Source organism: Triticum dicoccoides, chromosome 3A (genome assembly GCF_002162155.2).
Source record: "Triticum dicoccoides isolate Atlit2015 ecotype Zavitan chromosome 3A, WEW_v2.0, whole genome shotgun sequence".
Taxonomy (NCBI): domain Eukaryota; kingdom Viridiplantae; phylum Streptophyta; class Magnoliopsida; order Poales; family Poaceae; genus Triticum; species Triticum dicoccoides.
The window spans coordinates 516,260,131-516,278,836 of record NC_041384.1 but is presented as its reverse complement, the minus strand read 5'-3'; the positions used below and the strand labels follow the sequence as shown (position 1 = coordinate 516,278,836).

General features: G+C 45.0%; 1 protein-coding gene across 1 annotated transcript in view; it reads left to right on the top strand.

Annotated features, from left to right (window-relative positions):
* The first annotated feature begins 10,733 nt into the window (after positions 1 to 10,733).
* Positions 10,734 to 18,706, top strand: part of LOC119272506 (receptor-like protein kinase HSL1) — a 14,280-nt gene continuing 6,307 nt past the window's right edge. Inside the window, exons 1-2 of the mRNA XM_037553977.1 lie at positions 10,734 to 11,288; positions 11,354 to 12,264. Of these exons, the coding sequence (XP_037409874.1) occupies positions 10,734 to 11,288; positions 11,354 to 12,264 (1,466 nt within the window). The remainder of the gene's footprint in view (positions 11,289 to 11,353; positions 12,265 to 18,706) is intronic.

The window sequence follows — 18,706 nt, the reverse complement described above, 5'->3', positions numbered from 1 at the left end:
ATGATTATGAAATATGGCAGATGGATGTCAAAACTGCATTCTTGAATGGATTTCTGGAAGAAGAGTTGTATATGATGCAGCCGGAAGGTTTTGTCGATCCAAATGGAGCTAACAAAGTGTGCAAGCTCCAGCGATCCATTTATGGACTGGTGCAAGCCTCTCGGAGTTGGAATAGACGCTTTGATAGTGTGATCAAAGCATTTGGTTTTGTACAGACTTTTGGAGAAGCCTGTATTTACAAGAAAGTGAGTGGGAGCTCTGTAGCATTTCTGATATTATATGTAGATGACATATTACTAATCGGAAATGATATAGAATTTCTGGATAGCATAAAGGGATACTTGAATAAGAGTTTTTCAATGAAAGACCTCGGTGAAGCTGCTTACATACTGGGCATTAAGATCTATAGAGATAGATCAAGACGCTTAATTGGACTTTCACAAAGCACATACCTTGACAAAATTTTGAAGAAGTTCAAAATGGATCAAGCAAAGAAAGGATTCTTGCCTGTGTTACAAGGTGTGAAATTGAGTAAGACTCAATGCCCGACCAATGCAGAAGATAGAGATAAAATGAAAGATGTTCCCTATGCTTCAGCCATAGGCTCTATCATGTATGCAATGCTGTGTACCAGACCTGATGTGTGTCTTGCTATAAGTCTAGCAGGGAGGTACCGAAGTAATCCAGGAGTGGATCACTGGACAGCGGTTAAGAACATCCTGAAATACCTGAAAAGGACTAAGGATATGTTTCTCATATATGGAGGTGACAAAGAGCTCATCATAAATGGTTACGTTGATGCAAGCTTTGACACTGATCCGGATGATTCTAAATTGCAAACCGGATACGTGTTTACATTAAACGGTGGAGCTGTCAGTTGGTGCAGTTCTAAACAGAGTGTTGTGGCAGGATCTACATGTGAAGCGGAGTACATAGCTGCTTCGGAAGCAGCAAAAGAAGGAGTCTGGATGAAGGAGTTCATATCCGATCTAGGTGTCATACCTAGTGCATCGGGTCCAATGAAAATCTTTTGTGACAATACTGGTGCAATTGCCTTGGCAAAGGAATCCAGATTTCACAAGAGAACCAAGCACATCAAGAGACGCTTCAATTCCATCCGGGATCTAGTCCAGGTGGGAGACATAGAGATTTGCAAGATACATATAGATCTGAATAATGCAGACCCATTGACTAAGCCTCTTCCACGAGCAAAACATGATCAGCACCAAAGCTCCATGGGTGTTAGAATCATTCCTGTGTAATCTAGATTATTGACTCTAGTGCAAGTGGGAGACTGAAGGAAATATGCCCTAGAGGCAATAATAATGTTATTATTTTATTTCCTTATATCATGATAAATGTTTATTATTCATGCTAGAATTGTATTATCCGGAAACATAATACTTGTGTGAATACATAGACAAACTAAACGTCACTAGTATGCCTCTACTTGACTAGCTCGTTAATCAAAGATGGTTATGTTTCCTAACCATAGACATGTGTTGTCATTTGATTAACGGGATCACATTATTAGGAGAATGATGTGATTGACATGACACATTCCATTAGCTTAGCACCCGATCGTTTAGTATGCTGATATTGCTTTCTTCATGACTTATACATGTTCCTATAACTATGAGATTATGCAACTCCCGTTTGCCGGAGGAACACTTTGTGTGCTACCAAACGTCACAACGTAACTGGGTGATTATAAAGGAGCTCTACAGGTGTCTCCAAAGGTAAATGTTGGGTTGGCGTATTTCGAGATTAGGATTTGTCACTCCGATTGTCGGAGAGGTATCTCTGGGCCCTCTCGGTAATGCACATCACATAAGCCTTGCAAGCATTGCAACTAATGAGTTAGTTGCGAGATGATGTATTACGAAACGAGTAAAGAGACTTGCCGGTAACGAGATTGAACTAGGTATTGAGATACCGACGATCGAATCTCGGGCAAGTAACATACCGATGACAAAAGGGAACAACATATGTTGTTATGCGGTCTGACCGATAAAGATCTTCGTAGAATATGTGGGAGCCAATATGAGCATCCTGGTTTCGCTATTGGTTATTGACCGGAGACATGTCTCGGTCATGTCTACATTGTTCTCGAACCCGTAGGGTCCGCACGCTTAAGGTTTCGATGATAGTTATATTATGAGTTTATGAGTTTTGATGTACCTAAGTTAGTTCGGAGTCCCGGATGTGATCACGGACATGACGAGGAGTCTCGAAATGGTCGAGACATAAAGATTGATATATTGGACGGCTATATTCGGACACCGGAAGTGTTCCGGATGATTTCGGAGAAAACCGGAGTGCCAGAGGGTTACCGGAACCCCCCCCCCCCGGGAGAAGTAATGGGCCTCATGGGCCCTAGTGGAGAGAGAGAGGGGGGCGTCCAGGGTGGGCCACACGCCCCCTCCCCCTCTGGTCCAAATTGGACTAGGAGAGGGGGGCGGCGCCCCCCTTTCCTTCTCCCTCTCCCCCTTCTTTCCCCCTCCTAGTAGGAGTAGGAAAGAGGGGAGTCCTACTCCTACTAGGAGGAGGACTCCTCCTCCTTGGCGCGCCCTAGGGCCGGCCGGCCTCCTCCCCATGCTCCTTTATATACGGGGGCAGGGGGCACCCCTAGACACACAAGTTGATCCACGTGATCATTTTCTTAGCCGTGTGTGGTGCCCCCTTCCACCATACTCCTCGATAATATTGTAGCGGTGCTTAGGCGAAGCCCTGCGACGGTAGAACATCAAGATCGTCACAATGCCGTCGTGCTGACGGAACTCTTCCCCGACACTTTGCTGGATCGGAGTCCGGGGATCGTCATCGAGCTGAACGTGTGCTAAAACTCGGAGGTGCCGTAGTTTCGGTGCTTGATCGGTCGGGCCGTGAAGACGTACGACTACATCAACCGCGTTGTCATAACGCTTCCGCTGTCGGTCTACGAGGGTACGTAGATCACACTCTCCCCTCTCGTTGCTATGCATCACTATGATCTTGTGTGTGCGTAGGAATTTTTTTGAAATTACTACGTTTTCCTACACTGAATACCATCCATAAAAAACAAAGTGATGTTCTCTTTAAGATTAATTTCGAAAAAGCTTATGACCAGGTCAAATGGCCATTTGTCTATAAAATGATGAAACTAAAAAATCTACCTGACAAATGGTGTGACCTGGTGATGCACACTATGATTGGTGGTCAGGTGGGAATAAAAGTCAATGACACCATAGGACCTTATTTTAAAACTTACAAAGGGTTGAGGCAAGGGGGTTCCCTCTCCCCCCTACTGTTTGATCTCGCTGTGGATGCTCTTGCAGTCATACTAGATAAAGCAATAAAAGAGGGGTTTGTTAAAGGTGTTCTGTAGGAAATAGGAAATGATGGTGTCAACATGTTGTAATATGCTGATGACACTATTTTCCTCCTGCAGGATGATGAAGAGAGTGCAAAAAATCTAAAATTCATTCTGACTGCCTTTGAACAGGTGTCAGGATTAACTATTAAGTTCCACAAGAGTGAATTGTTCCTCATTGGGGAAACTGCTAATAAAGCAGATAGATACCAGAGAATCTTCACTTGTGAAAATGGAAAAATCCCTTTTAAATATCTAGGTTTACATATGTCCAATGTAAGATTGGGAAATAAATCTTAGAAAGGGGTCACAAAAAAATTGAAAAGAGGTGTGCATGTTAGCAGGGAAGATTACTGAACATGGCAGGGAGAGGGTGACCTTGGTGTAGGCTTGCCTGACAAACATCCCTCTCTTCATGATGTCTTTTTATCCTCTTCCAGTGGGAATTAGAAAAAAGCTGATTTTTATAGGGCTAGACTAGTTTGGCAAGAGAATGAAGACAAGAAAAAATATCATCTGGTGAACTGGAAAACTTGTTGCTTACCAAAAGAGCAGGGGGGCCTTGGGATTCTGAATCTTGAGATGATGAATAAACCTTTGTTAGCCAAATGCTTCTGGAAATTAGAAACTAAGAATGGGTGGGTTGACATTCTTCTTAATAAATATGTCAAGAACAAATGCCTATCTGGAATAGAGAAGAAACCTGGAGACTCTCAATTCTGGGGGAGTTTACTGGGTGTGAAGAAAATTTATTTACAACATATTAAGAAAAGATTGGGGGATGGCAAAAATACTAGGATTGGGGAAAATTGGTGGGTTGGATCTAAGCCTCTAAAAGAAGCATACCCAAGGCTATATAACATTAGTTTTGATCATAACATTTCTATGGATGAGGCCATCAATAAAGGATGGAGAGGATTTAAATTCAAAAGAACCCTGCTAGGGGAACTGGGAGATCTGTGGGCCAGCCTAAAAGCTAGATGTGAAGAGGTTAGAATGTTTGGGGGTAAAGACCAACCTATGTGGATGCTTACTAAAGATAGAAAATTCTCTGTTAAATCTTTATATAATTTTCTAATTAAAACTAATATAGGGTTCCCACACAATTTTTTGTGGAAAATCAAAATTCCAGCTAAGATCAAGATGTTATTTTGGCTTCTTGCTAAAAAAGCATCTCGACAAAAGATAATCTGTTACAAAGAGGATGGAAAGGGGACAAGCTTTGTGTTTTTTGTGGAAATGAGGAAAATGTTATCATTTATTTTTCACTTGCTCAGCTGCTAGATTGATATGGAGCCTAGTTAAATGTTCTTTTGATCTCAAAAGTACTCCATAGAATCTGAATGATTGTTTAAATGTGTGGATCAAAACATTCCAGAAATCACAAAAACAACTTGTGTTGATTAGGATTTCTGCTCTGTTTTGGTCTGTTTGGAAATGCAGATATGATGCTGTGTTTAGATCAAAAACTCTCTATGATCCCGTGATGATTGTTAGGCTAGTCATAGTGGGAGTAACTTAGCTAGTAACATAGCGCACTTCGAGAAAATTCTGCTTATGTGGCAAGTAATTAATGAAAGGTGGTAACAGAATATGTTACTGTAACATAACGCTTTTCAAGACAAGATGAGTCTATGAGCTAATAAATGAAGTCATCTATAATACTACTATTATGTTACTTTGCATTATGAAGGTAGTAACTTAGACTAGTGTCATATGCATGACACTAGTCTAAGTTACTCCCCACTACGACCAGCCTTAGGAGAATATGCAACTGGATTATTGACTGGGCTCTTTTGCAGGAAAAAAACCAGAACAAAAAATGCTGATGGTGGGAGCAAAAATAATATAGGGGATGGCAAGTGAAGTCTACATGGCATCGCTGGGATAGAGACAAGGGATGAGAAGGTTGGACGCTGCTACGACTTAGCCTGCTATGCTGTTTCCTTTGCTACTGTTTTAGCCTGATGTCGAATGCAGTAGATGATGTAGGCTTTATCACTCTCTGTTTTAGCTTCCTTGGTTTCCTTTTCTGAACATGATTAGCATGGGAGATGATGCATGACTTGTTATTTTGCGTCAGGCTTGGTTTCTTTAATTAAATCGGAGGAAAACCCCCTCTTTTAATCAAAAGAAAAACAAACACCATGCAAAGAACCTCACCAGACGAACCGGCCATAGAAAATCTGTCAGCACCGGATCCGGCTTGCCTGCTCCCTCCCCATGCTCCGATCCATGCTCCCACTCTATCCTACGACTGTCTTTTTCTCTTTTTTCTTTCTAATCTAATCATCTCCCCTCTAATTTTAAGGGGGTGAGACCAGACTTTATTTTGTTCCAATCAAATCATGCCACGTATGCGGGAGCACGGATGGGCGCACCCCGGGCGAGAAGGCAAGTCTCGTCCGTCAGCACCCAACCAGCTCAGCGACGCACTCACACACATGCAGCTAGCTGATGCCCCACCAACCATCCAGTAGTTCCACACTACATTAACGGCAGCAACCCCACCTACCAAAGCGAAGCTGCAGGTAGCGTGAGCGTCGCCCGAAACAGCCACGCATAAACTTGGAAGAGATACCCGAGCCGTGTGCTTATAATAAAGAGGTAAAAGCACCAGGAGTCCTACAACTTGCTCTCAATGTGATAGTTTAGTCCTACAACTTGAAAAATGACCCTACCCAGTCCCTGAACTTGCTCAAGATGTGCAAAACTAGTCCTGGCGAATCAGAGAGCGCCATGTGGACTCGTGGGTGCGCACCCGGTCAGCCCGTGCTGTTTTGCAAATAAGCCCCTGGAGTTGCTCTCAATCAACCTGCACTACCAGCACCAGAGCACTTGAATTTATTAACCGCATTCAATCTATCAAGGGGGGAACTCATGTGGCCTATCGAAACTCATTCTTCTCCATCCTTGTCTCTGTCGGCGTTGGAGCGGTCGTTGCTGACGTCAGCAACAATGGCTGCCTCGCCGGAGCAGTTCCGCGGAGATGTGCCGCCTCCGTCGGCTCATCTGGTCCGGCCGCCTGTAGTCATTCCTCCAGACTATGGTGAGCTCCTCCGAATTGCATCTTCTCTCTCTGTTCCGTTTCGTGATTGTGTCGGCGACAGTACGGCCTCGTACGGCAGATCCGTGCGCTTGGGGAAGCTGATTCAAGCTTGTTAGTTGCTTCGATCTAGCCAAGTGGCAATCCTATCAAGTGCGCTTGGGGTTATGAGCGATGCATTTAGTCTAGGGTTTACTCTTCGTCGTTATAGGTTTGGTGAAGAAGGTGTGGTTTTTGCATGAAGCTAGGGTTATGAGCTATGTTCTACTTCTTGTGTGAGATTGACATGTTGTGTTCTGTACTGTACATTGGGTTACCATGCTATGGTTTTGGTGAAGTAGATATAATAAATCTGAATGTGTAATTTATCTGAATTTGTTTTCCATGCAGTACATATTCAGTTATATTACTGAATTTTTAACTGACTTTGTGCAGTTTATTTAAAGTTAACTGAATTTTGCACTGAATGTATCTACTTTCTGTATGCAGTACATGTTCAGTTAAGTTAACTGTATTTTTAACTGAACTTGGGCAGTTCATGTTCAGTTAACCGAATTTTAACTGAATATCTCTCTTTTTGGTATGCAGTGTGTGACTCAGCAATGGGAAAGAGTGTTCACACTCCTTTCTTTACACTTGAGCTGGAACATGGTGGTCTTTTCTGTGGATCTATCACTGCCCCAGAGTATTATAACTCTTCTTTGGAGGTCCTTGACTATGTTGATGCTTGCACATTTTCATATGCAGTCTTAGAAGAACACCTAAAATGGTTGGGATATCCTGCCAATGAGCACATTATTTACTGGTGTTTACCTGAGAAAACACTTTCAGATGGCTTGGTGAGAATTAAGGGTGATGAGGATTTGCAGCATCTTATCACAGCTAGTGCTCAGCACAAAGTTCTTGCAATTATGGTTGACCATGCAGACTTCATCTACAATTTCAGAGAAGATTTGGTAATAAAGCTGCCATCTGTTGTAAACCATGTCAGAATGGGCAACTCAATTGTTGGTGCAAGCAGTGCATCATGTGGTCAGAGCATTATTTCAGTGAATGTTGAAGATCCAATTTCAGAGGTTGCAGTTGATGGGACAGCAGAAGATGATGTTCTGACAGATTTGCTTAATTCTGTTGCTGACCCAAATTTGTTGACATACTGTGCAGAGCCTGACCTGTTTATAAGTGCAGAGCAAGACCTCCTTAATTGTGCACAGCTAGACCAGGTTAATGCTGCAGAGACAAATGTGATTGTTGCTGCTGCAAATCCAAATTTGCAACCTGAAAATGATGTGCTGTCAGATTCAGATTTCAGTGATGGTGATTATGAAATAGATGATGGAGATGATGATCTTTATGAAGAAAACATTGACTTTGATGTTGATGAAGAGGCTGAGCAAGAGGAGGTAGAGGTTGAGCCTGACTATGTCCTTGAAGATGAAGATCTCAACCTCTCCACACAAGCACAAGATCAACTGAAGTACAAATTCAGAGCTTTCAATTCCAAGGTGGACATGAAATCCCCTGTTTTTAAACTAGGTATGGTATTTGCCGATGTGGTTGAGTTGAGGAAAGCTCTCAAGGCCTATTCAATAAGGAACAGAGTGCAGATCAAGAAGCTTAAGAATGACAAGATCAGATTGGAGGCAGTTTGTCAGGGTGGTGGTTGCCCATGGGTGCTTAGGGCTGGAAATGATGACAGGACTGGAGGTTTTGTCATCAAGGCATATAATGGATTGCATAAGTGCCAGAAGAAGTGGAAGTTAAAGGATATGATAGCAAAATTCCTATGCAACTTTTTCATTGATGAGTTCAGAGATGACCAGAAGATGTCCATTGGGACATTTTCAAGGAAAATAACAAAGGAATTCAATGTTACTCCTAATAGATGGAATCTTTCTAGGGCTAGGAAGCAAGCACTTAAGGAGATACATGGTGATGAGGAAGAGCAGTTCAGCAGGCTATGGGATTATGGGCATGAGCTAAGGAGCAAAAACCCTGGGTCTACATTTCTGCTAACAACTACACTTGTCAAAGATACAAAATTTCCAATGGGCAGAAAATGTTTGAAAACATTATATTGGTCATATGATGCTTGTAAGAGAGGATGGCTAAAGGGCTACAGGCCTATTCTCTTTATCTACATGAATTCTGTATCCACATGAATAAGCTTTCATGTGATGCAATGTAATAAATCCTAGTTCCTCCTTCTTCTATGATATGCGATGCAGTGTATGGAATGTATGAAGTAAGTTAATGAAATCCTGCATCTACCATTCTGTGATCCAAAATACCAGTGTATGCAACTTTCAGATAACTGAACAAATAACAGTTAACTGAACCATATTCAGTTAACATTATATAGCAAACTTCAGTTAACTGCAAAAACAATCTTATACAAAAAATTTGATAAAATTTCATTGTATATATATAAAAAACACTGAACTGACATAACAAATCAATAAACTGACATAACAAATCAGTAAACTGACATAACAAATCAGTAAACTGAAACAATGTTCAGTTAACCAAAGAAATACTCACTTCACTGAATCTACATTCAGATAACTGAATAATAGTTAAGTTTAATAGAAAAGCAATTCAGTTAACTGGCAGAGCATTGATAATCCAAATTCACTTAACCAAATTCAGATAACATAGTGCATGCTTGTTGATTGCAGCAAATAGTACAGTGCATCTGGATACAGGGCATCAAAGATAACCCAAATTAACTAAACAAGTCCACTGATAATCATTAACTAAACAAGTCCAGATGATCACTCAAATTCATCTAGCAGCTCCCTAACCTTCCTTATCTTGCACTTGGTGTCCTCTTTATGCTTGAACAGGTCACCAGTCATATACTCTAACTTCTTAATCTCTTTCTTCAACACATCCCTTTCTTCCTTCAATTTGTCCCTCTCTTGCTTCATCTCATCCCTCTCTTTCTCTGCCTTAGCCCTGACCACCTGATGAATGTTGGTCACTGATTTGTCAGCCATTCTCTTCTTCTCAAGTTCTAGCTTTAGGTCAGACAGAGCTAGCCTTGTGTTGCCCAATTCAGTAATTGCCTGCTCTTTGTCAGCCACCATCTTAGCAAAATCAAGTTTAAAAAACCTCAGGTCTTTTTCCATGGCTTCCTTCTCTTTCACAACCCTAACATTTTCTTTAGCCTGAACAACAGCTTGCCTAATCCTGGATGTGACCTCATCTTCATACATGCCCCAGATCCTAGCTAGACTGGTCCTCGATTGTGGAGGCCACTCTGGGTCAACCCAATGCACATAGGGGCATTTAGGCCCATCCTAAAATTGGTGAGGAAATGCATAATTCAGTTAACTGAAGAAAACACTGAATCAAAATGCAGTTAACTCGACAAAACTAAGTTAACTGAATCAAAATTCAGTTAACTCACCGAATCAAGTTTCAGTACAACATGTCTGTTTGCACAAAAATACATATTTGAACAACTAAAATAAACTAAATGGCACAAAATGGCACAACAGATCAAGTTCAATATCAAATGAACTAGTACTACAGCACTACCATCTCAATCTACAACTACCAACATGTACTAACCTTTTGTACACAACTCAGAAATCTTCTTCCACTGTCAACATACTCAAATGCAACAAAGTTCTCACACACTGCTTGGTGCTCACACCTATTAGGTAGATCTGCAGCAAGGCCTGCCCAATCGGTGCTCTCAATGGTGCGAGGACCCTAAAACAAAATCTGGTAAGAAATCGCATTTTTCAGAAACCCTAGATGCTCATTTGAACCTGGACAGGATCTCACCCGACTGGTGACTTCGTCGCCACTTGACGCGTACGAGCTCGATCCGGAATCACTCCATGAAACCATGGTTGCTAGCTTGCTTGGCGGCTGCGGCGGGCTGGACGGCGGCGAAGAGCTGCGGCGTCGAGCAGAGGAGCAAAGCAAGAAAACAGAGAGGGGAGTGAGCTGCGGGTTGTCTAGATCGGGGGGGCCAGACCGTGGTCTCCTTTAATTAATTCAGGTGAAATGGTGGTAGTGTGGTTGATTCCAAGCAACGGCAGGGGGGTCTTTGCAAAATGCGACGCGCTGACCGGGTGCGCACCCACGAGTCCACATGGCAAGCTCGGATTCGTCAGGACTTGATTTGCACATCTTGAGCAAGTTTAGGGACTGGTAGGGTCATTTTTCAAGTTGTAGGACCAAACCATCACATTGAGAGCAAGTTCTAGAACCCCCAGTGCTTTTAACTCTATAATAAACCTTATAAATTGAGAAATTCCTCTTCCCGCATCCCCGCCGCGGCCAACGGACGAAGAAGCCCAGCCCAGAAACGACCTAGTCATGGTAACCGTACCATCCCTCCTGCTCCTCCTCCTCCTCCCCTGCTGCCTCCTGCACCGCGCGGCCGCCCATGAGGGGCAGCTTCTCATCCGGATCAAGGGCGTGTGGGGCAACCCGCCCGTGCTGGCGGCATGGAACAGATCCAGCGACCACTGCACCTGGCCCTACGTGACCTGCGACGCTTCCTCCGGGCGGGTCACGAGCCTCTCCCTCGCCAACGCCGGTGTCGCTGGCCCGTTCCCGGACGCCATCGGCGGCCTCTCCAGCCTCACCAGCCTCAACCTCTCCAACAACCACATCACCGGCGCCTTCCCGACCAGCGTCTACCGGTGCACTTCGCTCCGGCACCTCGATTTGTCACTTACCTGCCTCCACGGCGAGCTCCCCGCCGACATCGGCAACGGCGTGCCGCTGCTGCAGACGATGAACTTGTTAGGTAACCAGATCTCTGGCGAGATCCCGAGGAGCGTAGCCAAGCTCCGCTTGCTGATGCACTTGGACCTGAGCAAGAATCAGCTCGCCGGCGAGATACCGGCTGAATTGGGCGCCATGCGGGTGCTCAACGCACTTGACCTATCGTCAAACAAGCTATCCGCGACATACCGCCACCGCTTGCCAAGCTAAAGCTCGGCTCGCTCAACCTGTCATCCAACCAGCTCGACGACCAAGTACCGGCAGGACTCGCCATCGCCACTTACGACCGCAGCTTCCTCGACAACCCCGGCCTCTGCCATGCCGGTTTGGGGCCAGGCTATCTCACTGGCGTGCCCTCCTGTGCTGCGGGAACACAAGCCGCCTCCTCCTCTGGGGGCGTCTCGCCGGCGTTCCGCACTGGCCTCCTAGTCGCTGTCGGCGCGCTCCTTGTGCTCATCGTTGCCTTAGTCTTCTTCCTCCACGACATCAGGAAAAGGAAGCAAGCGGCACAGGACGGTGGCTGGAAGATGACGTCTTTCCAGACCAATCTGGGCTTCGGGGAGGCAGACATACTCCGGGCGATTACCGGTGAGAATTTCGTCGGCAGCGGCAGGTCGGGATGCGTGTACCGCGTCGCGTTACCCACGTACAACGGCAAGGACAGCGTCGTTGCCGTGAAAAGAATAAGGAGCGCTGGGAAGGTGGAAGAGAGGCTGGAGCGCGAGTTCGAGTCGGAGGTCGGCATCCTCGGCGGCATCCGGCACAAGAACATCGTCAGGCTCATGTGCTGCCTCTCGCACGCCGACTCCGCCGACAAGCTCCTCGTGTACGACTACATGGACAATGGCAGCCTCGACGGGTGGCTCCACAGGCGCGCTCTCCCCCACGGCGTCGGGCATTCCGCGTCGTCCGATGAGGGTTATTTGGACTGGCCCACGAGGATCAGAGTCGCCGTGGGCGCCGCGCAGGGGCTCTGCTACATGCACCACGAGTGCTACCCGCCCATCATTCACTGGAACGTCAAGACCAGCAACATCTTGCTGGACTCCGAGTTCCGAACCAAGGTCGCAGACTTCAGGGTGGCCACGATGCTGATGCAGGCCGGCAAGCCCGACACCATCACTAGTAGAAAAAGGGCCTATAGTCCCGGTTCGTAAGGGCCTTTAGTCCCGGTTCCTGAAACGGGATTAAAGTGTCGGTACTAATGCCCTGTACCTTTAGTCCCAGTTCAATCCAGAACCGGGACTGATGGGCCTCCACGTGGGCAGTGCGCAGAGCCCAGGCAGGAGACCCTTTGGTCCCGGTTGGTGGCACCAACTGGGACCAATAGGCATCCACGCGTCAGCATTTCTGTGGCTGGGGTTTTTGTTTTTTTTTGAAAGGGGGGGGGGGTTGGGGGTTTTGGGGGGTTAATTTAGGTGTTTCATATATTGTGTTAGCTAGCTATAATTAATAGAGAGAAGTGTCCTCTCTTACGTCCGTGCTTGGTCGACGCTACGTACTATACATACGTATAGAGAGGACTAGACACGCTAGTTAGCTAGTAAGCAAACGAAGGAAACAGAAGATCGTCATGAACATATATGCATACAGAGAGAAGTGATATCGACCACCTCTCCTTCTCCAAGAGATTGGTCGAACAACAAGTTCTCGTATATCTATCCGACACTACTGGCTACATATATACAATAATTATCTCTTACAAATATAATCATACGGACTCATGGTCCACATAGTATTCTCCGTCTTCAGCGATCACTTGGTCAAGAAAGAATGCCGCCAATTCCTCTTGAATTGCTCGCATGCGAGCTGGTGCTAGGAGTTCATCCCGCTTCCGAAACATCTAATTTGAAGAAGGGGGTCAATACATATATATATGAATGAATGAAACTCAATACAAATGATGGTAATAAAATAAAATTGTGAATGTTGTTATTTACGTACTTCATATTGTTCGTCAGAGTACCCGCCCCGCTCACAGGTCGTGTGGCGGATGGACTCGCAGACGTAGTATCCACAGAAATCATTCCCTTTTTCCTGTCACAACCACTTTACAAGAAATAGAGGTCAATCAAACTGATAAGCAAGAATGCTAAATGGTATTGATGAAACTAGCGCTTGAATCACTAGGAGATGCGCGGAACATGCTACTATAGTACTTACTTTCGGGTGTCTAAATTCCAGCTCCTTCGGCAGTCCCGGAACTGTTTTGGTGAATTTTCTCCAAACCCTGCCGGACAAAGAAAACAATTACTTGATATCAGGAAATGAACAAAGTTGCTGATATGGTGGATAATGATCGATTTAACTTACTTCTTGAGGATTTCAGTCATGTCCGCATACTCCTGGGGATCTTTTCATTTAGAGTCCAAGACGGTTACTACTCCCTGCTCAAGCCTAATCTCTAGGAGAATATAGTGGAAACTGCACACGCATGCATAACTCATCAATTACATTACTATAACCTGGACTAATATATAAGGGAAATCGAATATGCACAAGACAGTAGCACTCACTTGAAGTTGTAAGGAAAGAGTATTATATCTTTGTTTTCATTTTTTTTGAATGATCGTAGCAAATTGGCCTCGGTATCTCCGGGACGATGTTGAACCTCAGTTGCATCTATGAGATATGTGTTCACGAACCCAATATCACCGATTTGTCTTTTCTTCAATTCTGCGATCTTCATTCTGCATAATATAGTGAGGATAATTATAAATACATGCAATGAAAGAGATGAGCTATATAGAGAGACTTAATGACAGAAGTAGTAGTACTTACAGACAGTAGCAGGTGATCGTTGTTTTATCGAGGGCCAATTGATTAAAAAACTGATAGAACTCCTCAAATGGAATAGGCAACAGTTCAATTCCAACGAGGTCATGCTCCGGTTTAACTCTCGCATACAAAGTACTCCTCCCCCCAGACTCTGTGCAGATTTTCAAGTACCAATCATGTAATCTTTGCATCATCATTGTTAAAGATTTTTCATCTTTGATGAGAGGCTTCCCGTACTCGTATCTGTGTATCTACACCTCCATGGGATCATAATGTACATCGTCGGGCAGGTAATCGTCAACATTGCCATAACCGGGCACCATCCTCGGATCGACGATGTCGCTAGGCACCTTGAGGGGGGGGGGCACGATTGCTTCGCTTGTTCGCCGAGCTGGGCAATTTGTTTCCTAGCTGCTCGTCGTTCTTTCAGCCTTTGATCACTAACTGTACTTCCCGACCGCTCCGCTTCGGCCCATGTCTTTGCAATAATGCGCTCATAGTTGCCTTTCGGCGGAGACTTGGGTGGTTTTGCCAGGGCAGCCAGAGTGCGCTTCACTTTCACCAGATCTACCTTCTCCTCCGGAGGTGGATGTCTCTTTGCTCTCAACCCTTGAAACCAGTCATCCACTTCGGTTCGCGCGATCTCGGCGTTCTCCTCCGGGGTCCTCTCATATGGTAACTTCTCTGGAGTCTTCAGAGAAGGACCGAATCTGTATGTCCTCCCGCCTCTGGTTGTACTGCTAGACACCGACCGAGCAGACGGAGCGGTTGTCTTCTTTACTTGCTTACGAGGCGGAGGAGAAGGACTACGACGCGCCAGAGCAGCTGGAGCGGCGGCAGGTCTCTTCCGCCCTTGCTGATGAGGCGGAGGAGCCGGCCGAGGGCCCTGATCGTCACTCGCCGGAGGAGGAGGCAGTGGAGGAGGCGGAGTGCCCTGACTCGCCGGAGGAGGAGGAGGAGGAGGAGGCGGAGGCGTCCAGTTCGGAAGGTTGATGAGCTCCTTCCGCCATAGGCATGGAGTCTTCAGAGCAGACCCCAGCCGAGTCTCCCCTTCACCGGTAGGGTGGTCAAGCTGGAGGTCCTCAAATCCCTCCATTATTTCATCCACCATCACCCTAGCATATCCTTCTGGAATCGGCCGGCAGTGAAAAATTGCGCCGGGTTCAGTAGGATAAACAGAGCCAACAGCCGCCTTGACCTTCAAATTCATCCATTGCATCATAAGGTGGCAATTTTGAGACTCCGTGATAGCATCCACGGGTAGCTGGCAGGAGCCATCAAGGCATGCTCCGGCTGAAGCAGCTCGGTGGAAGCCACGCTACTTCTGCGCTGAGATGGCGGGGTAGCTTCGGGGGAGGCTTCGGCAATACGTTTGCTGCGATTTGCTTCTCGTTCCTCTATCGCGTCTACCCTTGCTTGCAGCGCCTGCATTTGAGTCTGCTGCACTTTTTTCCTCCTCTCATGGGATTTGTAACCGCCTGCGTCCGGAAACCCAACCTTCCATGGAATGGAGCCTAGCGTGCCTCGTGTCCGTCCAGGGTGCTCAGGATTCCCGAGGGCCATTGTGAGCTCGTCATTCTCTCTGTCTGGAAAGAACTTTCCTTGCTGCGCTTCTTTGATATACTGCTTAAGCTTCCTGACTGGTATGTCCATTTGATCGTTTGTCCAAATGCACTTCCCTGTTACAGGGTCCAAGGTTCCGCCAGCCCCGAAGAACCAAGTCCGGCAACGGTCTGGCCAGCTAATTGTCTTTGGTTCGATCCCTTTATCAACCAGATCATTCTCAGTCTTGGCCCACTTAGGCCGGGCTACGAGGTAGCCACCTGACCCCGTGCGATGGTGAAGCATCTTCTTCGCAGCATTTTGCTTGTTTGTCGCCGACATCTTCTTACTCTTTTCCGATGTCTTGTGGGCCACAAATGCGGGCTAGTGATCTCTGATCTTCTCATATCTGCCCTTGAATTCCGGTGTCTCATTATTTTCGACAAACTTATTCAGCTCTTTCTTCCACCTCCTGAATAGTTCTGCCATCCTCTTAAGATTAATTTCTCTTTAATTGGGTTCTCTGGATTATCCTCTGGCGGCAGGGTGAAATTTGACTTTAGCTCAGTCCAAAGATCATTTTTCTGCATATCATTGACATAAGACACCTCAGGGTCTTCTGTAGCCGGCTTAAACCATTGCTGCATGCTTATCGGGATCTTGTCCCTAACCAGAACCCCGCACTGAGCAACAAATGCGCTCTTTGTCCGGAGGGGTTCAATCGGTTAGCCGTCGGGCGCGATTTCTATGATCTCAAACTTTTCATCCGAGCTCAACTTTTTCTTCGGGCCTCGTCTCTTTACCGAAGTTGTGCTCGATCCGGAGGGCTAGAAAAAAGAACAAAGACTTAATTAATATGTGTACATACCAAAACAATGAATGCATCAATCAGCTAGTCAGCACAGGCTTAACTAATATATATACCTGGCCGGACTCGGTTCGGTCACCGGAGCCGTCATCACGGTCTCCTTCTTGCACCGGCATTGGGTCACCGGAGCCGTCCTCATGTTCTTCTTCTTGCACCGGCATTAGGTCACCGTAGCCAGCTTGTTCACCCTCTCCTTCCAGACCATCGGTTTCATTGAGAAACAACAAGACGGCATCACTTCCTTCTGCGATTATGTCCCTCAACAACGCTTCTTTTGTTTCGTCTAGGGCGGTGTCCATAGTTTCTACAAATATTTACAACATGGCAATTATTAGTCAAACATGACAGATGGATATATTAGTGCCAAACGTAGAACTAGCTACCTAATCATAGTAAGCTATCGGGAGGGGGTATATATCGACAACGACGACACTACATCTATGTCCCTCGGCGACCCTCGTTCCCGATAAAAAAAAGAGGAAGAAGAAAAAAAAGAGGAGAAGAAAGAATAGAGGAGAAGAACTCCTCTATTCTCCTCTATTCTTTCTTCTCTTTTTTTTCTTCTTCCTCTTCTTTTTTTATCCTCTTCTTCCTCTCATGTTCGAGAGCATCGCCGAGGGGTCGGGAGGTTGCCTAGTGTCAAAGGATTCAACAAAACCATGTCTTCATCATTAGGCGAAAGTAACATGTGCATGATGGTACGAAGCTCTCCAAAGTTATTTTGGAACGGAGTCCTAGATAGGATAATTCGCTTTTTTGTACAAAGTTTAGCAAGAACCTTCCAAATATCGTTATTTGGAAGGCCTTTGCTGAAATTCATACAAGAAGGCAAATTATCCTATCCGGGACACCATTCCAAAATAATTTTGGAGGACTTCGTCATGCCCTGGTTACTTCTGGCTAATGATGAAGCCATGGATTTCTTCAATACTTTGACACTAGGAAACCTCTCTCGACCCCTCGGCGATCCTCGACCCCTCGAACCCTCGACGACCCTGGAACCCTCGACCCCTCAGTGATCCTCTTCTTCCTCTCATGTTCGAGAGGATCGCCGAGGGGTCGGGAGGTTGCGTAGTGTCAAAGGATTCAACAAAACCATGTCTTCATCATTAGGCGAAAGTAACATGTGCATGATGGTACGAAGCTCTCCAAAGTTATTTTGGAACGGAGTCCTAGATAGGATAATTCGCTTTTTGATACAAAGTTCAGCAAGAACCTTCCAAATATCGTTATTTGGAAGGCCTTTGCTGAAATTCATACAAAAAGGCAAATTATCCTATCCGGGACACGATTCCAAAATAATTTTGGAGGACTTCGTCATGCCCTGGTTACTTCCGGCTAATGATGAAGCCATGGATTTCTTCAATACTTTGACACTAGGAACCCTCTCTCGACCCCTCGGCGATCCTCGACCCCTCGAACCCTCGACGACCCTGGAACCCTCGACCCCTAGACAACCCTGGAACCCTCGACCCTCGACCCTATAGAACCCTCGAACCCTCGACCCTGAAACCCTCGACCCTTGACCCCTTAACGACCCTCGACCCTCTACCCTAGTTCACGACCCTTGACCCCTCGGCGATCCTCGACACCCTCATTCCTGATAAAAATTAAGAAGAAGAAGAAAAAAAAGAGGAGAAAAAAAAGGAGAAGAAGCTCCTCTATTCCTTCTTCTTCTCCTCTTTTTTTCTTCTTCTTCCTCTTCTTCCTCTCCTCGTCTTATCCTTCTTCTTCTCCTTCTTTCTCTACTTATTTTCCTTTTCCTTATTTTACTTTTTCCTCTTCACTAACATAAAATGCACTAGCCTAAAATGCAACAAACATAAAATGCACTAAATCGATCAACTAACCTAAAATCAGTGATAAAATGCACTAACCTAAAATCGATATCTACTAACAACTTAAAAAAATTAATACATATATGAAAAAATGCATATATGAAAAAAAACATCATCATATCATCAACAGAAAAATAGTATTTTTTCTAAAAATCTATCTTTTGCATATATACATCAACATATATATACACTAACCTAAAATGCACAAAAATGCTATCGGAGAGGGGGTATATCGACCCCCCTCATGTATCCACATACATACATCTATACATACATACATTTCTCATATATACATACATACATTTCTCATATATAAGTTTTTTTTCTTCTTCCTTTCTTCCTTCTTCCTAGCTAGATATATAAATTTTTGCATATATAAAATACATATATACTTGCATATATGTATAAATTTTTGCATATATAAACTTTTGCATATATAAAGTTTTTCTAAAATCTAACTTTTGCATATATGAACATATATACACAGAGAACATATACATATATGCACATTTTTATAATAATGAAAAAAATAA